Below are 22,627 nucleotides of genomic sequence, written 5' to 3'. Positions count from 1 at the left end.
GTGTGCCCTCCGTACTTTTAGCTGCTGGAGAGAGAGGTAGGGTAGCGTGTGAAATACAGACCTCCAACCAAGACAGCAAGCTGGGAAATGGTGCATCTTCTCTAAGAAACCTGGAAACCTTTATTTTACCTACAGTGTTAGTCACAGCCTGTTGGGGAAACATCAGACTCGTTCCCAAATAACCAACATGTTCTTCACTTGTTAAATTTATCTGATTGAGAAAGAATCCTTCCCTTTCTCCTATGTTGGGCCTGTTGACGTTTACCCAAGTTAGTCTATGTGAAGACATTCACCGGTTGCTGTACTTTCACCTTTTACATTGAGTTTTGGTGCATACCTGTATGCGGATGTGGTTTCTGCACGTGTCAGCCATCCGTCATGCTTTTCTAATCTTTTCTTTCTTTTGCATTTTCTTGCATATATTACTGGGCTATAAAAAAGAAAACTAAAATCCAAGTAAACCTGCCTAGGATGGATCAGTGGGGAATTAAAGAAGAAAATACCGGCTCGGGATGTCTGCTTTCTGATTTGTATAGGACAGTGAGCAGTCCTGCATCCCGTCATTGTTTTTCAAAAGCAAACATTGACATCCATGCTACATGTTCATGGCTGTTTCTCATCGAGGACCAGATTGATTCATTTAACCAACCTGCATTCATGCTGAAAGAGAAACTAAAATCTTCAGGTTCTTCAGATTCCCATGAAGCCCAGATGCTATGAAAAGCTAAGGAGTGGAGCTGTTAATGGTAAAATGCTCCCTGGGAACTGAAGTGCTATAAGATAATCCTTTATAAAATAGAATTTATGGGCTATGATTCTTCTTCTGGGAAAATAATCACAAGGATACATTTATTGCTGCCAGTTTTTGATGTCGGTTTTGAATGCAGTAAATGTATGATTCCTTGCACAAACAGACAAAACAACTTTGGGCTTCTTTAGTGATCCGGATTTATGTATATGACCAACAGACCAGCCAGAAGGTGAATAGTAAACGAAAAGATGCAGAAAGCTGCTTCCAGCCAGGGCTAAAGATTCTCCTTTCCATTTCTGGATGATTAGCTTTCAGAGTCTGAACTCCAGGATTTAAATTTGTCAAAGCACTTTAATTTGCATACTTGGGGTATCTACTAGATCACGCTATTGCTCCAAAAGCAAACCATGAAGTTGTACCTTTTGTATGGGACTCTGGTTGGAGAAAATCTGTGATGCGGCTCAGGAGCTTCATGGTCATGACGGAAGGGCAGTGATTGATCTCAAATGACATTCTGTAGTTGTTTCCATGTAGCCTATTCTGACAGAGCGGTTTGAGACAGGGTATTGTATTCTTCCCCACTCTGACTAATACGCACTTAGCGCTGTACTTTCTGATATAATCAACCATTGTAGTGGTCTCTTTGTAGTATTGCTTGTACTTTCCATACTTCCTTTGTATAGCAGGTATCTTCAGATCGAAAAACATCATAAGAGGAGGGATGTATTATTTCCGCTACCGCTAAGTATGCACTCTGTCAGTGTACAACTATTATCCTCATGTCAGAACACTCTGTTGGAAGCCTAGTATGTCATACGCTACATTTCCACCCTAGAAAAGAAACAGAAAGATGACAATTAAGAAAAGAGCAAACACTCTAGGCTGTATTTCATCTCCGCCCTTCTTGGCATTTCTCCTGCCCGTAAGTAGGTTTGCACCTGCCTTAACGTCCTATTCGTCTCTCTGTTGCAGAGCCTGGGATCTGCAGACAGGAAGGAGGCCCAGCAGAAGAAGTAAGTGGTGTGAGAGATGCATGTTCTCTGTGTCAGATGTGTGTCTATGGTGATTGTAGGCTGTTTGGAGAACTTGGTTTGTGTATAGGTTTATGTGAGATGTTTACATTAGGGGTGTAATGATACACAAAATTCACAATTTGGTACAAACTTCACGGTTTGGTATCATTGCAGTACAGCCAAAATCACAATTTGTTTTGAAATTTTCATTGAAATTACAGACTCAATTAGGAACAGTTGTAAACCAAAAGCAATGTGTCTCAACGTGACTGAATAACAAAAGAGACATTTATTTGTCATTGTAAAAATATCTATGTAAAACATCCATCTATTTTCTATACCGCTTATCCTTCTGAGTCAAAGAGGGTCTGGAGCCTATGCTTACAGTGGCAAGATTTCTACTTTTACGAGTTCTCAAAGTGCTTTACATTTCATGCCTCACATTCACCCATACACACACACATTCATACACTGGTGGCAGAGGCTGCCATGCAAGGTGCCAACCTGCACACCAGGAGTAATTTGGAGTTCAGCGTCTTGCTCAGGGACACTTTGATGGGGTCAGGAGGAACCAGGGCTTGAACCTGCAACCCTCTGATTGCCAAACAATAGCGCCACCACCTTCCCCAAGAAGAATTCCAATTAGCCTCAGCATGTCTTTGGACTGTGGAGGGAAACCGGAGTACCCAGAGGAAACCCCACAATGTCATGGGCAGAACATGCGAACTCCACACACATGTAACCCAGGCAGAGACTCGAACCCAAGTCCCAAAGGTGTGAGGCAACAGTACTAACCACTGCACCACCATGCCGCCCTCCTATGTAAAACAAATATGTGAAAATAAGACTGCATCATTATAATAATGATCATTATAAGTATCATTATAAACGAATTCCCGTCTAAATTCTGTGTTCTCTACTACAGAGCATGGTTGCAGGTCTGCAGCAATAATCACCTTATAGCTTTAGTTTCTTCTTTTTTAAGCTGTTTCACCATTGCTCCAAATGTACACACTCGGGTGACGTCTCAAACGAGCAACGTGTCCAAGTTCGGCTTAACAGAGCCGACTGACTGGCTTGTTCTTATCAACTGCTGTTGGGTGCTTTATTGGGAAATATTCAAAAGATTCTTTAACTCTTATTACTGACTGTTACCTGTATGAGCCACAACCAGCTCACAGCCACAATTAGCATAATGTTTTATGTTTGGAACATCTACTTTTGAATATAGATTCTGCCAGTGGCAAGCAATGTATTCATTCATTTCATTGTACGTACCGAACTGAAAACGATGTTACCGAACGGTACACGGTGAATATGATGCCCTGATTTACTTGGGTTTTTTCTGGGTGTGTGTGGGACTGTTTGTAAGATTTTTATAAGGCTCTGTAAAGGGTGAGTGTAAAATACTGTCTTTACACTGCGTGTCCGTCCAAGTGGAGTTCAGCCTAGTGTTGATATCTCTGCCAAAAATGCATATTTTCAAATCCACAATGGAAATTTTGTTTTTTCAGTCGATTTTGTTCAAAACCATCCCAGTAAATTTATAGCTAAAACAGAATCTATTTTTTAAATATGTCTATTGCATTTGATGTAAATCCATAACATGTCATAATCTTTTTCAAATAATATTTTACAAGTGATGAATAATTTAGTAGGTTAACATTAATTCATTTCTCAGTGACTGAAACATGAAAGGGAAATGGATTACTTGGATAATTAATGAGTTGTGACATTACAGTTGAAAGTATAAAAAGGTGCATTCATTATGTCATAGAATTTAACTCTTTTCCTCACAAAGAGATCCAACCCTTTGATGGCCGCTGGGATGAGCTCATATCTTGGATTGAGCAGTTCAGTTCCACCACTCTTAAGCGTATCTGGTCTGTTGCCACCCTTCTGTTTATTTTTGTCCTTACGTTTTATTACTGTTTTATTACAGTTTTAGTTGCTGTCATGTAGGGTATGTAATGTGTGATTTATGATTTTGCTGAGATGTGAACAGTTACATTTTTAGGTAACTCAGAAGTACATATTTTTTTTCTTTCGCTCTAAATGAATCTCTTAATATTACTCTTAATTGGCCCAAAGCACAGATATTAATTAGTTGTTCATGTCTGTTCCATACATCAAGCCACTTGTTTCATCATGTAGAGGTCGATTTTCTTTTACTTTGCTCCTACATTCTTCTGTTGTTCTCTGTCTTCATCACTGACGTTTCAGCATAGCATGGCACAGGTAGTGCAGCTAAGGAACCAGACTATCTTGCCTGCTTCTCAAGAACACACATATTTTAGTTTCGTAGCATGAGGTGTGGACCCGGTTGTTTTTCTGCTGTCTTCAAAGCTTTTCTGGGCTAATGTCATAGCCAAAGACTGCTTCGCCCGAACTTCCACGTTATGGAACACAAACTAGCTTAATTTGGCTCTTATTTCAAAACATAACCTAGTGTGGAGACCATGTGCTGTTGTCCTTGAAACAATTTGGCAGGTTTTATTTCATGTTTCTGAAGCTAGAAAGGAGATCATTAAAACAGGGTGCCTTGAATTCCTATTGGAAAAGACTTTCTGGATTGTCACCATATGGCACAGAGTTGAGTTCAAATCAAACATGAGCTTGGATTTCCATGGTCACACTGCAACAAGGCTTTCTTTTTCACAGTAGAGAGGCCTACAGTGTATAACTTTGCTGCTGCAACAGGCTTGACTTATTTGGTGAACACGACACAAAGCTCTTTCTCAGTCATTCACACACATACACACACACACACACACACACACACACACGGGCCCTCCTGCACAGCATATCCAGAAGAAAAGTTACACTTTCAGGAGAAGAAGGCCGGGAACTAGGGGGCTGGATTTGCAGAGATTTTTCAGTGAGTGACTTCTTGAAAGTGGGCTGTTCCCCCGACAGCATGAGTGGGACGGGACGAGGAAGGTGGAGGTAAAAATGCAGCTGCCACATTGTAATTTAACTCCACGACTCTCTGAATTGGCAGGTGGTGAATAAAATAATGGAAACACCTAACAATATATTAATATCACAGACCTAATAAGGAGGAGGGCCACCCTTTGCCTTCAGGACAACTTAAATCCTTCTTGGGATGCTTTCGTACAAGTCCTGAACTGTGGGAAGTGGGATATTTGATCACTTTTCAAGATGTAAAAGCTTTAGTTCTTTGATGGATGAATAAGATGGGAATCTACTTCATGCTGTACTGTCCTGTCAAGGTTTAGTGATGTGCAGCTCCTGGTTTTTTTGCTCCTTATATCAGGATATGCTTTGCTCTCTGCCCTTGGATAAAAGCCGTTTCCCTGGTGCAGCATTATGATCCAGCTTTATGACTCTGATGAGATAATTTTTTTTTGATGGCAGAGGCACATATTCAGGTCTGTGGTCATTTTTATATCATTACCTTTGTGGTGTTTAGCAGCTACTCCGTTGTCTGTGCCTGTCGGTGAGCTTTGAATTGCTGCTTCGCTGATGCCCATATTTGGCGCGTGTCGTCACCATCACAGATGAAACAACCTTGTTCGTTTTTGTTATCGATGCACCTGCACCTTCTTGGCCTCTTTGGAACGTTTGAAAACTCCTATAAAAATTAGACCTTTTTTATAGCTGACACATTCTGCTAATTGGCATGCAACCGAATGTGAGTCACCTTTGTAGGTGCGTTTTAGTTACTTCAAAGTAAAAGTCCCCTTTCATGTGGTGTTTGTGTGATTCTGTCAGCCCCCGGTGCAGTAGCTGATCTCAGCCCTGTGACTATGCACAGTGCAGCCGTCCAGGCTGCCACGCTTAAGCACGGCCTCCCAGCTTGAGACAGTCCTGCCTCATCGGAAGAAGTGCTCTCCGCCGGACGCTGGGGGGATTAAAGTACTCTTATTCACCCCAGTGATTCAGGCTTTTCATCTGTGTGGTCGCCTCCTGCAACATATTTGAGGATGTTTTACTGTTCATTGTGGAAAACCTCAGAACGCTCGTTCCCATTTACTCACCATTCTACTCAGGTGCTCACGACTCCATCTCCGCTCCCCCCAGCACAGCAGCTGCCGGAGGCACGGCACACTGCCCACTCTGTCGTGTCACAAACCTGTTTACACCATGTTCTGACAACCCCAAAAGCAAAGGAAGCCAGCAGAATCCTGAGACACGTCAGGGTCTGCTTCAACTTCTGTAACCACCAACAGTAGACCTACTGCCCTCTAAATTTACATAAGCTTAGCCTTTTGTGAACATTGTGTTTTATGTTATATGCGTTTCAAATGATTTAATACACAATGTATATATAAATACATGACAAGTTCCCTTTCCAAGTAGAACAAGAGAAATACATTGCACATACATTGCTTAGTGTGTCACTTAACACAATAGGATCCTAGAATATCATTAACAGGCTCGCTTAACATACTCTGAAGAGCCTAATAAATCCCTGAAAGTCTCATAGCTTCCAAGGTGGGTTTCCTCACCATTTCTGGGTTCCAGAAAAACCCAAGGAGCCTTCAGCTCAGCTCCGGTGGCCGTTCCGAACGTTGCCCTTTGGCAGCTCCAAGGCCGCCACGTAGACTCGTGTGATCCGCATCCTGAATGAACATATTTGCCAGCTGAGGCATTTTGCACGACTGGCCAAAGATGTGACAGCCATGTTCATGGAACAGCTGGCCCTGCAGCTCTCCAAGATGTACTTTGGGAGAATAATCATTGATTCTTGCAGCTCCAGATGACACGCGTTTCAGGTTTTGTGATGCAGGAGGGAACCCGAATGAGATGATGAAATTTCCCAGAAACTGCATAAACAAACAAAAAACACCCAACCTGACAGAATTCACCAAAAAACAGCATCATGATCTGTGCAAACATGGGCACATAAAATCCATCTGTATACACGCCTGCTATATGTAAAGGCATCATCTTGGTTTTACTCATGTGGATATTAAGGCCAAAGGCAATGGAGAATTTGAATGCAGAATATAAGATGGATGTAGAATGAGATCTTTATAGTATTTTCTCTCCTTATATCGCCTATATTTGTTTTAATGAAATCACCATACATGCAGCTTATACATATCAGCTGGACCATATGTTACCATTGTCTTCTCATAACTGTATATGTGTCTACAGTATGAATGAGAGTCATTGACAAACTGGAGGCAAATTCCTTGGGTGAGTGAACATACTCGTCTAATAAACCTGATTCTGATACCAAAATGCTGTTCATTATCCTGGTTGTTACGGTTACAAGAGTTTTTGCTGAACATGGATTCATTGATTAAGTTTAAGTACAAAGCATTTGAGCTTCTTGTCAGTTTCCTGAACAACTTGGGACTATTTTAAAACTGGTCCCAAATGCTGTTTCCCATCTATACACGTCAGTCAGGCACTCATGACTCATTTCTGGCGATCCAGTTGTCTGTGGTCCTGCCTGTCTGATAGAAGGGTCAGGAAGACTTCACAATGTGCCACGTGACGCGACACAGACTCCGAAGCAGCGGCAGGTCACCATGTAGGCACTTTCATATCTGAATGCCCAGCGTTTAGGTCACACAGGTCAGGGAATTCGTGCCATTTTTTATATCTGCACAGGCTTGTTTTTGAGTTTTAAATACCAGAAACAAGATGCTGAGCTGCCCAATTTGAGGCCAGAAGCCAACACCTCAATTGACACAAAAGCATTTTGTGCCAAATAAGACTGATTTTTAGTCATGCATGATTAGTTGGTACAATAGTATTGTTGTAAGAAAGAGTCTGATTACTTTGGACTGATGTATTTGGCATTTTTTATGCTTTTTTCATTAATTATGTGTCTCGATATAACGACACTCATTTATATATATCAAGTTACTTTTTCTGAATTCCAAACTATGGAGGCTGACTAGGTAGTACTGTGGTCTCTCAAGTCCAGAGCTGATGCTCTGTATCCTGGCCCTGTGTGAGGGGGTTCTGTATGTTCTCCCCATTTTGTGTGGATTTCCTTCGGGTCTTCTGGTTTCCCCTTGCACTGCAGAGACATACAGTTAGGTCAATCTCTGTAAGTAAATGTGTGTGTCCTGCAAAAGACTGACATCATGTTGTCCCCCCTGTGCCTCCTGGGATGTGCCCCCGGCTCACTGCAGCTGTGTACCGTCTAAGGGGTTTGAAGATGAATGATTTTCGTCCATACCTTCATGGTCCATAACTGCTCATCCGGGAGTATGAGCCCGAGGCCAGTTCTGAGACGCCCAGGGCTCAAGGCCGCGGTACTCCCAGCATGAGATTCCAGCTTACAGTTAATACAGCCATCCCTGTCACAAAGCACAAGGCCATGTTCTGTGCTCATGCACTGCAGAACAGATCACATTAATGACGTGTTGTATTCCAAGGCATGGGTTTTAAAAAGACACAGCACATTCTTTCTGCGAGCGGCTCTTAGTGCTGACTACATGTAGCCTGGAAACAAGGTTTGACAACTGTTGGTGTTTTCCAGCCAGTGTCCTGGTACAGAGAGCAATACTGGCTAAGCTTTGTCTAAGTTCATTCATTTTATTTTAACATACGATCCAGTCGGCAGATTTAGGCATCTTTGGAGACCTCAAAACCGCTCAGTTTATAAAACATGGCACATGGACTGGAGATGCCTTTAGCCTCAGTCTGTAATGGATCAAAGTGCGGATGTCAGAGAAGAACAGTGATTAGGCTAATTTATTCAAACCAAAAGGGAAAGTAATTGTTGTCAGATGAAGACTAACCTGTAGAATAACAGGGGTTAAGAGACACCAAGAACCGATGATGGTGCCCTTCTTTGATGTGTAAATCTGCTGTCGCAATATGGAGGCTGTACTGGGGGTGGGGCTGCTGTCCTTCTGCTTTTACGCTCCTACCTAGGAGTCTGATGACACTTCAGGGATGTGCATCACTTTTTCCATCTCAGCGAGGGGGGGGGATGCAACATTGAGTCAGACTAATAATTTCACAGCCATTTACTGAAGTTCAAGGGCTTTCCCCCGATAATCACGGTTGCCATGACAACCACTAGTCCTCTGTCAAAACCATGGTCATTGTGATGGACACCCATTAACTAGCGGATATTGGCATTAATGTGGGGAAGTACTTCTGATCTGGGTCTTGAAAGAGCGCTTTTGCTGATTAGAAGAAATGCCCTCAATGCTGACGGAAGACAGGCAGGGACGACCCGAGACGGGAGAGGACACGAAGGACACCCCCACACACCCCCCCCCCCCCCCCCCCTCGCCATAATGGAAGCTCTGGGGCTGGCTGACAGCTGTATTATTGGAAATCAGCATAGCTGTGGTTTTGCCACTTTCCCAGTCTTGTCTTTAGGTGGTCTCCTGCCTTATCCCTCTGTTCCCTCCACCGGCTAGAATGCGATAATGATTTATTTTTAAAGGAGAAGCAGAAATGCTTATGATGGCTAATAGTCCGGTGCGATGCTGCTGAGAATGAAATGCAACCCTCAGAATGCTGTCTGTTGCATTTTATTGACCCGCGACAAAGGGATTCAGATGTGCATTTGTGTATCTTCATTATCAGGGAATGCCAGAGCAGGCCGGGGAATCGGCAGCCACTGGCTTTGCTCTACAGCGCCCCCACCTGGCCCTTTCAGGCGGCTTGGCCCGGCCCGCGGCTCCCATGGCTCAGAACTTCCCCAGTTACAGCGGCAGAAACTCAGATTGTTTTGGAAAGGAGCTCCAGCCATTTTTCAAACGTATTTAATATTTTTCTGTATGGCTTATGTGTTTTTTCCACCTCATATTCGTTGGGGGGGGGATTTTTAGTTGCCCACATGTCGCCTGGCACCTCCGGAGTAATGAGTTAATTATTTTAATTGTTTGAAGACTATGGCGGAAGATGCAAGATGTTGGTCGATTGTGTCTTAGTGTTTTTGTCAGTAGGGTCTGTAAATGTCATTGATGCTTCTTCAGTGACTGTGATCAGCGGCAGCCAATGAGCCAGAGTGTTATAGTGACAGTCCTGTGGTCCTCTTTCCATGTGGTGGATATTTGTCAGCCCGCCATGCTCACCCACGAAGTGAGACTTTGGCACCGGCGGCGTGGCACGGCCCCCCGTGCTTCTGCGGCTTGGGCCGGGATGAAATTTGCCATGCCGTGGTGGGGGCCACGGGCCGCGATGGCCGATGGTGATGATTACATCATGCGCTCTTTCCCTGTCACGCTTGTAGCTGGAGTCGCCGCCCACCCCCCCATCTGCCTGCTGCTTGTGGCTGGAACTCCTTGGCGGGGGGGGGGGGTCACATGGACATCTCCCCAGGGTCTTAGCCGGGGACAGATGGTGTGCGGCCACGACGTGGCATTGCCGCAGGTGCCTGGCATTAGCGCCTCGCTCGCCCGTTTTCTCACACACACCTCAGCGATTAGGTCATACACACGTGTGAAATGGGGATTTCTCAAGCCACTTCAGAGAACCCGGCGCAGCCTGGCGGCCCTCAGCTTTCTGTTTCTTATCTGTTCATGACATAATCCATAGCTCAGGCACGATGTCACCGCCAAGCGCACCATCATGTGACCCAGGCGGCTGTCTTCAGTGTGCCACGTAGCTAAGTGCAGGCCTTGGACCGAGACCTCCGCCCCCCGCTGCGTTTTCACATACTGCGGGGCGGAAAGACTGGGGGGGGGGGGGACTCCGTAATCACTTGGGGGCTCCAGATCACGGTTTGCACAAATTCACATGTGCACGGTTCCCAAGACACTCACACTGCTGCTCACCCGAGCGTGAGCCCGTGGGGGGGGCCTCTTTCGTCGCAGCGGGCTGAAACAAACCCCGGCTATCACCCTGCATGCGAGCCCACCAGCCTTATGACCGGCTGCTAGGCTGAAACACACCAAGGGTGATGCTTCATGCTTTCGTCGTATAAGAATCAAACGAAAGATTGGGAATCCCAAGAAAGGGGGAATCTCCACGGACAGGCCCTGTGGCCGTCTGATAGGTCTCCAGTCCTCCCCGGGGAATGTTTACTGTCACCTCCGACTCATAAGCCAAAGCCATCATCTTCTAATCACTTGTTGCCTGCAGGGATGAGATGAGCTGAAGCTCCTCAAGCAATCTTAGAGTTTTTTTTTCTTTTTTTTTTTTTTAATCCCTGTCCCAAAACAGACCTTTAGCAGGCCTCTGAACCAAGCCTTTGCTGCCATTATTTGCTGGAGCCCTTCTGTCTGTCGCAAAGCATGGCTAAATATTGCAAAACCAATCTTGAATCAATTAGGAGAAAAGAAAAAAGTCATTAATATCAAATAAACTGATAGAGGGATATTTTTGTTCTCAACTGTTTTTCATTTGGTGGTTTAATATTCTCACACAACAGTAACACTTTTCTTTGCCAGATCACTTATAACTTGTGCCTTTCTCACTAAAGTCATATTTATCAGTGCCTTTCCATATTCACCGTAATTCACAATATATTTGTTATAACCTCTCCAAATGTTCTGTCAACCAGTGAGCTGTGGAATAATTTATATGCATGTTATTATTTATATTACATATTTGGTTGAATTTGATTGTGTGTGTCTGTCTCTGTGTGTCTGTGTCTGTGTGTGTTTCTGTGTGTGTTTGTCTGTGTGTGTGTTTGTCTGTGTGTGTGTTTGTGTGTGTGTGTCTCTGTGTGTGTTTGTGTGTGTCTGTCTATGTGTGTGTTTATGTGTGTGTTTGTCTGTGTGTGTGTTTGTGTGTGTGTGTGTCTCTGTGTCTGCATTTGTGTGTGTCTGTGTTTGCGTGTTTTTGTGTGTGTGTCTGCGTGTGTGTGTGTGTGAATGTGTGTGTCTGTGTAGGGTATACCTATCCTTATGGGGCCCGCTCATTCACTTCTATGGGAAAAATGCTAACGCTAACTATGACAACCTTAACCCCCACCCTGCACTAACCATAACCATAAGTAACCAAGAAAAATACAAGAGTTTTTGCATTTTTAGCTTTTTCATAGCAGTCACTGATTTTTATAAAATAGAGTTTTCCCTTATGGGACCCTGGAGACCGGTCCCCATAAGGGAAAAAAGCTGATATTTATCACGTTATGGGGACATTGTGTCCCCATAAGGATAGGTATACCCATATGTGTGTGTGTGTCTGTCTGTCTGTGTGTTTGTCTCTGTGTGTGTCTGTCTGTGTGTGTGTGTCTGTCTCTGTGTGTGTCTGTCTGTGTGTGTGTGTCTGTCTGTCTGTGTGTTTGTCTCTGTGTGTGTCTGTCTGTGTGTGTGTGTGTCTGTGTGTGCGCATGCGTTATTGCATAGGAGAGCGGGATCCCCTGGCCCCACCCAGCCGGCCCGTCCCCCCTCTCCTCTCCCTGGGTCTCCTCCAGCATCTCCCTGGAGTTGCCTTCCAGCACAAATAATCGCAGCGTCTGCAGACGCGGCCCTGATTGGAATCTTGACGCCGTTCTCAATTGTGGGCTGGGGAGAGCGGGCTGTCCTGTCTGTGCCGCTGTACCGGAGGCATGCGCCGCCCGTAAACAAAATACCAGAGAGGCCTCCAGCCAGCCGCAGCTCTCCCCGCGCCTCCTCCCCACTGGCAGCTGCCTCTCCTCTGTTAGCATCGCCCTGATTTATAATGTGCTGATTGTTTCGTTATTGAAACATTTCATCTATTTGTGGATTTCTTCAGCGTCAGCTCGCTGCCCTGCTCCCAGAAATGCCTGTGTCTCCTCAACATCCCATGCTTCTCTCTTGGTACCCCTGAAAGGAAGAGGCTGAATTTCTTTTTGGATACTGGGGAACAAAAAAAAAACTGATTTTGAATGCTGTCAGCTCATCTGTGAAGGTATTAGTTGATCGGCACAGTTGTTTGCTGTCTCTCTTAGCTGAAATCACAGGGTCACCCCAGCTCCGTCTCAAATATTTGCTAAAATTTAGCTTAGGCCTTAAGTGAATTTAACTCTGGCGTGACCAGAAACCGCAGGGAGAGTCAGTGAGAGCGAGCTCTCTTCCCATAATGGAGTTGCAGACCGGGCTTTTCGGTACCTGGCCCAGATGGAAGCTATTAGCTTCAGAGGAGGCTTTAATCTCTGATAAATCATGACAGAGCAAACTGCTGTCAGAGGTAATTGTGGAACAGGAAATGTGTCCGTTTAGATGCATCCACTGCGCTCCGGAGGAAGGGCGGCCGGGTCCCGATCTCTCCACTTCCTGTTCACTGCCTTTCCCATGGTGGCAGTACAGCCCACTTGCGGAGGCATCCTCTGTGGTTGCATCAGGCCCTTAATGACCTCTTAATGTCATATTTTCAGATCCTGATAGTAATTTTGCAAAGTATTTGCCTGCTCGTTCGATCATCTGGAGTTTTTCCACTTTCTCTTTGTAATGATTTGTAGCAAAGATTTTTTTTTGCCTATCAGGATCTGGTGTTAACGCACAGCATATTGCGGCTAATAACGCCCTGCTGTGCTGTGCCTATTGCCGTCTTTCTCGGCTCGGCGAGCAAATGAACTGCAGTAATAGAGTGTTGCCTTGGCTGTACGAGCCCGAAAGCCATTAAGCGGTCATACTGCCATTTTTACAAATCGCATTCAGTTCATTATCTCTCTCCCCCCCCCCAACAAGCAAATCTAGGAACAAAAAATAACGTCTGTTTTGTCGTTTGTGTGCGATCCGAGCCACGAATATGAAACGGGCCCTTTTTAAGAACAAGAAGGATTTTAAAAATTCCATCTTAGCTTTTCATTATTTATTGAAAAAGTACATTAATCATTTATCTCAGGAGATTAATCACACGTCGAGAAACAAGGTGGAGGGAGGAAATATATATCCACGTTTGAAAGGAATATTATTCAACAGAATGCCATGGGAATCGCTGGTAGCTGGACTCCTCTGTCGGATTCCTCTGTCTAGTCCGGGGGATTCTCTCGGCTTTTCGAGAAGCTGCTTGTTTCGTTCCTCCGTTTGCCTGCATGGCGAGCTGAGGGTGTGTGTTCTGAATCGCAGCAGCAACAAGGAGACTGTAAAATAGCCAACTCATCTGAGATGATTTATGGCGAAAATAACCCCCCGCAACACTTAAAAGGGCGCTATATCAGCTGGACCCCTTGCTTTCTGTTTTAATCACGGCCACGTGTGGTTCTGCTTCGTATTTCTATTCATCTCTTTGTCTGATAACATTATTAATATGTTAGGCGGGGAAGGGGGGGAGGGGTCAATGATGATGTCATTCCTTGATCAAAACATATTTAGCCAGGTTTTTGATTACTGGCGAGGAGTTATGCTTCAAAGCGCACACACATATTCAAGTATACAGTATACTGTTTACTCAAATATATTAAATGTTTTTACAGGCTTTTTAACTGGTCCAAATGGTCATAAACAAGGAATTAGTTTTGTGTGCCATATTCCAAAATGTACATATAGGCATTTGTTCGACGTGAAATATAGGTGGGGAAAATGTGGAAGGAAAACAACTCTTTCTTTGACAGGGTTTAATTAGAAATATTCATAGTTTGGACACCGCATTTACGATAGTGGTATTGAAAGCTGTTTTTGTTTCATTAGGTAAACACATCTGGGGTATGCTTCTGGACCTGATGCTGTGAACGCAATTACAGTTTGTATTTATTTATTTTTTATATTTGGACTCATTTAGTGTGCATGAACAAGCAAGTACGAATTGCAAAACAGCAAGACTGTTCGCCCATCCCCGACGTCCTGCGCGATGCTGTTACCCCCGGCTGCCTGCATCTTACTGCATGTAGCCCTAGCTTAGCGGGCTCTCAGATTAATGCTTGTCCTGAGCTGCGCGCATCTTACCTGTGTCACCAGTTTGGGAGAAAAGACCAAAGATGGACATGCTGGAGCTCCTTCACTGTGTCCTTAGCGTAGAGACAGCACATTGTACCAGTCATAGGCAGCTTGCTGAGAGGGCTTGAGTATACTGGTGATAGAGCTGAGATTCTATCAGGTCCCATTGGCGAGCTCCCTAAAGAGTTATTAATACCTTCAGTATGCACCATTTGACTGAGCTGCATTAGAAACAGACCAGATGATCGGGTCTATACACAAGAACCTGTATCCATGTTATCAAAAAGCACTCTTACAGCTCCACTGAAAGCAAGACAATGTTTTCCGGGGCTGGAGAGACTAGAAGTGAATTACTGGCACCTTCAACCACGTAGCTGCATTTAGCAAGAATCAAAAAACGCAATAAGATCTGAAAAGCAGAGGTACACAGCAGCTGAATAAGGATGCCGGTGCTTGCATGGGCCTCAGTCCTTAGGCCTGTACTGCTAATTTGTGTCTGCCGTGTTCAAACAAGTGAAATTGTGCTTCGATTTCCACAAAGACTCTGTTGTTCTCTTGTAATAGCTAAGCGTGCAGGCATACACTGTGAGCAAAGGCTCAACTTGTTACCGAGGAATCAGTAATCTGAGTCTTGTTGGAAACAGGTGTGTGTATGTGTGTGTGAGAGTGTGTGTGTGTGTGTATGTGTGTGTGTGTGGGTGAGAGCGGGAAGGAAATTAGAGGACAGTAGCCCACTGTCTGGTCAGCACTCCTATTTGTTATACTTTGAAAACTCAATTTGAGCTGTTTGGATATCAAAATGAAGCATTACTGGCCAAATAACACACTTACGAGGGGTTGCTTGGTCATGTCACGCAGGGGCTTAACCAAGAGCAGAACCCAAGGGAAACTCACCCCTCTTGTTTCCGACAAAAGCCTTCAGCTAAACAGCTAAGTGCTGAAGTGTCTAACAGGCCAGCTTACATCATGTAGCTCCCATCGTGTCTGAGGTCATCTGGAACAGCTGCAGGAGAGAAGCTGACCGAGCCGGGAGTCCAGTAATCAGATAGTTTCATTGGGGGGAGGCCTGGTGTCATCTTGCCGTCATCTTTCCACCATTAGTTAACATCATCTTACGATACCAGTCTATCTCTACTCACCGGCCTTTTCGCACTGTCCCCATTGCGTACCTCTAAAAGAGAGTTGACATTTTCAGAAAGTTCTTGACATTGAAGATGATGAGATGCTGGGTACAGTTACAGTTACATGGAAGCACCTTCACCTGCTGCGATGTCAGTAGTATATGAGGCTGCACTTGGACTTCATAGGCTCGCTGCGCGGTGGTACACCGTCTCTGCGTATCTGATCCCCACTCTTACATCTGTCGAAGGACAGTGTGAGTGAGGTTTTTATTGGTGAAGCTGGAGGGTGCTGAACTGGCAAGGCATTAGCGGGACTAATCAGATTTAACACTTTACAAGAGGAGCACTGCCAGACCTAATCTCCCATCAATTAGACTGCCATCTGAGATTCATTTGACAGTTTTTCAGATGATTCATTTCGGAAAATATGCCTTTTGTTACGTAAACCAAACTTCAAACTGGAGTTTGTTATGTAGGGTGTTATTAAGAAGCTGGTAAGAATGAGGTAGGATGTGATATGATGGGAGAGCCCTGTGCAAAGAAAGGCAGTAGGAGTCCACTTTGCAAACTATCTTGGTGTAATAGCAGCAAGACCCTTCAGAAATAAGCCTTGTTTTACAGTGGGATTTCCTTTCTACAGAGTAGCCTAGCATTATAGCGAATGCCCTCTCCATAGATATGCATAGAATAGCAGTTGGATCTGTATATTAGCCTTAGCCTAGCATCACAGTATGAACTCCCACTGCACAGGTTAGTCCAGTATAACTATAAAAGCACTCTTCGTTATTAACCTAGTGTAACAGTAGGAAACAACATCAAGGTACTGTAGCTACTAGTAGTGAGAAATGGCTAATTCAGCCTACATCAAGACTCCAGAGCATATTTTTTCCTTGCGAAAGATCTATCACCAATGTAACATAATGCTCATTTCTTAGAGTCAGCTGGTAATAGCACCTTTTAACGTGATAAAGCGCTGGTAGACTCCAGATGGACCCAGTCCTCTCAACAGACATGTCACCTGGGCCTGGGTTCCGGCCAGATCCAGCTGCCAAGCACTGTTGTGGGGTAGTAATGTAATGTTCTGCCCGCCAAGGGTTAAGCCTTCATAATCCTTGTTTCACCTCAGATCGCCTGAGCCAGGACTCTGTGGATCAGCCTCCAGCGAAACGGTGCTCAATCCTTCCATAACAAAAGGCATTTCTATCTTCTATTTATTTGCATTTAAAATTGAAATGCCCTCTTGCTAAATGCCTTTGAAACAGCCATTATTTTTACAGATTATGTAGACTGGAATTATAAAATGCATTCACTAATGAGGTTTTAAAGACAAAAAAAAAAAGTTAGCTTTATTTTACTCAAGTTAGCTAAACCTTTTCGTTATTTTCCACGACACTTTTAGATAAAGTAACAGGATGGGTTGTGAGCTTCTTATGATTATTTCTAGCGTACGTTTAATTCCGGTTCCTGGCGTGTTTTTACAACGCAGGAACACAGAGATATCGCTCCCTGATGTGGGTGAATTGCTACCTTGTGGCATAAGATATTGTGGCTGTAATCTTCCACTGAGATCTTCTGCTCTCCCTCCCATCACTGTGTGCTCCTTCATCCAAATGGTTTTTTTGACATGCTTGATATCGCCTAAGCAAATTGTATCAAAACGCACCTGTCTACTCAAATCAGGGTAACCAGGCCGAAAATGTTTCGAGTAAGTTTCAAAAGGAACACTGAAAAATGTGCAACCCAGACACTTTTTTGAGAGGTCCTGGCAATTATTTTAAACTAATATTATTACTGCTATTAGGCCCTTACCAACACAAACACAGACGGAGTTTCCAAGGAACGCTTATGACAATTTTGTCTTGATTGAATGTATTACCCTATGAACTAACATGTACTCCAAATGAGGCTTTAATTTACGGCGTATTCTCCAATTTCTACTTCACAATCATTTTATCGTACAGAGCTATTTTAAAGGCTTGGCTACAGTGCTGACCGCAGTGATGTGTGGGACCCAACTGGCAGGCTGAGGTTGTCATACTCCTGTAATAAGGGCCGTGAACGCTGTGCCATACCTTGATGGAACTGCTGTCCCAACTTCACAATAGGACTGTGTGTCATCCAGCAGCTTCTGTCACTCTAAATCTTCCTCCGTAACCCAACCCAAACAAAACTCTCCATGGAGACTAAAACATTTTTTGGCTTGGGGTGTGAAGAGGCCGGCGTGAGTCATCGACAGTGCTTTTCGATTATTCTTTATTAAAATGGAAACAAACGCATTTGTTTAATTAGGTGCGAATAACGCGATACAATGGGTTCGGAGGTTCCCAGCTCTGCGACTCTTCGGAGGATCGCACATTACTTCAGCGTCTAGGGGGCGGGGGGGGGGGGGGGGCTGTTTCTAGTGTGCGCAGTGGGTTGTAGTAGCAGGGAGCCGCCCCTTCCATAGCCACAAGAATGGAATGTGTTCACAATGCAGTGAGTCAACAACGGCGGTGCTGGTTTCAGTGGTCTCAATTATGAATTAACAGAAAGCGTATGTACAAAGCGGGGCATGTCCGGCTCGGGGGGGACCAGGCGTGGGAAACTCAAGGGTCATTTTGATGCTTTTATTCACCATTTTTCTGGCACGACAGTAATTAGCTGGATACACATGGACTCACAACAAGAACAAAGCAGAGAACCAATGACCAAGGCCAGTGCAAACAAGGCCACAGTGGAATATTTCCATCACTGTTTGGCAGCAGTGCGCCTGCCGCTCCAGTGTGCTCTTTGAAAGCTGTGACCACTCACTATTGTTTGGTCAAGGTCAACGTGGGTACATGTCATTTTTGGATCTCGGGTAGAGGAATTTTTACATATTTATCTAATTTACTTTTTTATGAGAGCACTGCACCGGCATAAACCATTACATTTACAGTGTCCTGTCCCACAAATTTACGCCTAATTGAATGAACTTCTGAATGAGCCCCAAGAAGACTCTTCAGCAATATTAAAAATCATAATCCCATCAGGGAAGCAAATTGGATTCTAATTTGTATTTCAATGTAGCAATCATTACCCTAAAGCTTTCTGCAAGGTGTCAATGTTTTGCAGGAGCCCTGGGTTCCAGTCACATAGCTACCCACTGTTTTTACCCATTTCTTTGCAGGCTGGAGTCTGGAATCTCCAAGTTTACCCAGCGTCTTTCCCTAAAGGATCGTCATCTCAAGCCTGAGAAGACAGCCCCGGACAGGACGCTGCTGTACAGGAGGCGTTCTCTCAGTTTAGACTGGTAAGAGTATCTACCAGAGTGTATATATGGCAAACGTGATCTTTCTGCTGGACCGGCTGCTCTTTGTCAGTTTCTTTTGACACCGCGGGCACTATGCGGTGCCGTTAGGCTGACTGCTGTCTGGGAAGATGGTTGTGGAGTCAGTGATTGGCAGCAATAGTGATGTCAGTTGCCTACTGCGACCCTTTGTGACCTATGCTGACCCAGTCTTCAACAAGGGGTCAGCAAGAGTGAGAGGAAGATAAGGACAAAGAGCAAGCCTGTTTTGTGTTTTGTGCCTAAAAAATGTCCATTGTCCTTAAGGTTCCCATGAGATTTCAAGGCTACCACGACCACCACCGTCTTCAACTTTTAGGCAGCAGAAAATCTCATGCTTAAGGAGCGTTTTGGGGCTTTGGCAGAAGCAGGCAATCGCCCTTCCAGACCCAGAATCATTAAAATGTTCTTGGATAGTATACAAGTGACTGGGCTTCACCGTTCGTCATATCTCAGTGTGAGATTAACAGTGTCTGGATATGCATCTTGCAGTATTGCATTGTCTTATACATTGTTTATTTTCTGAAGAGATATTTGAGGTTACTCAGTGTCTTTTGGGAGGGTACAACCACAATTCATCACCTCGGTCACACACAGTAATTCAGCACTATTCACCGTGACGCTTACTGCATTAGTCTGCATTCTTTAATCAGCGTTCCAGCATTCTAGCCATCAGCGTTAAACCTCGCATATACGCTGCGTCCTCTATGCCTATCATCGTCTTTCATCTTTGTTTGAAAAAATGAAATAAAATATGAACATGCTGCAGGCGGGGGGCGGGGGCGACGTTCAAGCTTCCCCCCCTCACCAGAATCCAGAACTTCAAGAGTTTCTTTTTGTCCAGTTATTGGCTTTTATATTTATTCATTTATTGGCTGGTTTATTAGTTGAGATAGCTGTTAAACAAGAGCCTTGTTAAGCTCCACCATTAACGGCCCTTTCATGGGAGCGGAGGGGTGGGGTCCACGCGCCGCCTGTGCTCCGCCAGCAGCTCCAGAATACCGCGGTGGCGCCGCCTCATCTTGCACTTGTAAACCTACAGCTTTCAGGCAGCCGATGAAAGGAGCCTGAAACCTTTCCATCACGAGTGTGCTTTTCTGCCACCGCCTTTGGTAATCGCTCCCGCCAGCCTGCCAGCCATCCATCCTCCCTCCACGTGTGCGCGTGCTGGCTTTGGCCACTTCTCAATCCTCACCACAACACAGCCGCAGTGGATGATGGAGCCCTGGCGTGATAATGACACAGCCTGGCTCCAGAGAAATGCAGGCCTCCCGAGTGCAGGAGGCGGGCATCCTTCCCTGGACAGCGGCGGCCGCTGACGTCTCCCCGGACACTGTGCGTGATGAACTGGAACAAAGGGGGGAAGCGCACAGGTTGCCGTGCGTTGCATACGCAGATCCAGAAACCTGGTCCCTGTGTCTCTAGATCTCTGTCCTTGAAGGCAGTAATGTAAAGATCAAAGCAGTGCTTTTATGCTCTATCGACAGTGCTGTCTCAGGGGCGCCTCATAGTGGCTTACACAGGTACTTTTTGTCAGTTGTCTCTGTCAAGACTGATTTACACAGTCTGCAGAGAGATGGGTGAAGGCCATTGCCTTCATGCTTTGTTTCTGTTGCTCCATACATAATTATTTAAGCTAGATAATTTAGACTATACGTATGTGGAGGCATGTGTGGATGTGCATTGCCTGTCTATGCTGATAATGGAGTGAATTTCTTTTCTAAATTTCTGGTCTTATTGATGCAGGCTGTCTTTAATGAAACACCCCATATAGATTTGACACACACATTTATGGGTGTCCTGCAACAGTTCAGCTATAACTTTATTATTTCTTCACGTAAAACGTAAAAAGAACATTCTGAACTGTTGGACAGTGCAAGTGAGACTGAGGAATTCACTTTTCTTCATGGTTTGAGACACGGGGTAACAAACTGTGCTGGAAGGCCATGCTTTGTATTCCAAGGAGCTCATTTTCCAGTGTCTCTCAGCAGCTACCAATACAGGGAAGGATCATATTTGCATATATGTAGCTTGGTGGCTAAAAGACATTAGTTTGTAAGCAGATCCTGCATGCTGAATGTCCTGTAGATCAGCAGAATGTAAAAGGGAGCCAAAGTGTGACTTGTTTTGTGTCTGAGTGTCAGCGTGCATGGTGTGCTCTCTTCTGTCTACAAGGTTCAGCATTGATATTGTGATTTTTTTGGTGATCGGTAACTCGAGAGGCTGTTATGTTCGACGTCAGGCTGGAATCCAAAAGCCATACATGCGATTGTTCTGTTTGAGTATTCCACTACCGCCCAGCTGGAAGATGGTCTGCTAGTGCGCCGATGACCGAGGCTTGTGGGAAAAAAATTCACCTTTTTGTTGTCATTCTCAGCAGGGAGAATGAAAGGGGAAAACTGCCATAAGACTCACAAATCATTCACATTTTCATCAGCGTGTCGATCTGTCTACCCTGTGGACCTCGGGGGAACTCATTTTCCAATGCCACCATAATAAAAACAATAATTATTATTTTTAATCTAAACAAATAGGCTCTAGTGGGACTTAGTGGGGGTGAGATGTGGACCCAGTGGTAGTGGCACTGTGCAGAAAACATCTTGAAATGCTTTTTTTCTGGGAAACAATCATAGTTAATTATTTTTGAAGGAACTTCAGAAGTTTTTTGTGGAGGAGAACTGTAGGGTGGTGGGGGACGGAGTGCTAGTAGTGGGGCGGTTACTCTGGTGAGATTTTCTTCTTCTGCACCCCAATTCCAGGTCTATGCCAGCCGTCCAAAAGAATGTCTGGCTATCGATTCAGGCAAACACTGTGAGCTGACCAGTTTCCACTCTGCTAAAAGGGGAGACATTCCTATTAACACTAATGTAATCCATATTGTGTGGTGGTCATCTTAACACTGTTTGGTTGCGCCGTGAATCCCAACCACAACATTATATACAGACTTTGCAGAGACGCCAGGCACTCGGAAACAGTAACCACGAAACCCAGGGGGCGCAGACCTCAACAATGCAGCTTCCCCAAGTCAAAATCGAAACTTCCTCACAAAGAAGCCTGGAGTTGGAAATCACGTCTGAAATAGGCATGTCTTAAATATGACATACCCCTTTGGATATGTGTTTGAATCACAAGGCTGTGGTCTGAGGCAAAGTCAACATGTTCCCTTGAGGGGCATGCTGTCTGAGAAGTCCCCAATTACACTGGACATCTCTGCCTGTCACTCCCCGTGGTTTCTTTGAGTATCTGGGGTCTCTTTGTCTTTTCTGGTGTTTTCACATACAAATGTCATCTCAGTACGTCAACTTGAGTCTCCCCGGCAAACAAACCTCCCATGTTTCTCCCCTCACATCCAGCCTTGTTCGTGCTTGTGCAAATGTCACCGAATCGCTGGGTGTAGCGCATGTCAGATGCTAATCGCTGCTTGGGAAAGCACTGAAATCGAATAAAAACGTTCTTGAATTGAAACCTCCTTGGAACAATCTCTGCTGTACTCATGGGAAACAAGTGTAAACTGCCTTTGCATAGTGTTCTTAAGGATCCATTTGGTTTTGTTTTATTTAGGATTTAGTTTTTCACTAATAAGAGTTGTTAACTAAAAGAAAATGAGTAAATTCTGGGTAAAAATGACAGCAGTCTCTTAGATGCAGGAAAAGGTATCTATAGGTTTCAAACTTTCCGTGTGTATACATTTAATTAAGATT

General features: G+C 44.6%; 1 protein-coding gene across 2 annotated transcripts in view; it reads left to right on the top strand.

Moving 5' to 3' along the window:
* The window catches only part of LOC125742804 (ankyrin repeat and fibronectin type-III domain-containing protein 1), a 234,256-nt gene that overhangs the window by 169,293 nt on the left and 42,336 nt on the right, over positions 1–22,627 (top strand). For both annotated transcript variants that reach the window (XM_049015164.1, XM_049015165.1), the window contains 2 exons: positions 1,724–1,764; positions 18,768–18,890. In XM_049015164.1, coding sequence (XP_048871121.1) covers positions 1,724–1,764; positions 18,768–18,890 — 164 coding nt within the window. The remainder of the gene's footprint in view (positions 1–1,723; positions 1,765–18,767; positions 18,891–22,627) is intronic.

Source organism: Brienomyrus brachyistius, chromosome 5, assembly GCF_023856365.1.
Source record: "Brienomyrus brachyistius isolate T26 chromosome 5, BBRACH_0.4, whole genome shotgun sequence".
In the NCBI taxonomy this organism is placed as follows: Eukaryota; Metazoa; Chordata; class Actinopteri; order Osteoglossiformes; family Mormyridae; genus Brienomyrus; species Brienomyrus brachyistius.
The sequence above is the reverse complement of the archived record's forward strand: the minus strand, read 5'-3'. Positions and strand labels throughout refer to the sequence as shown.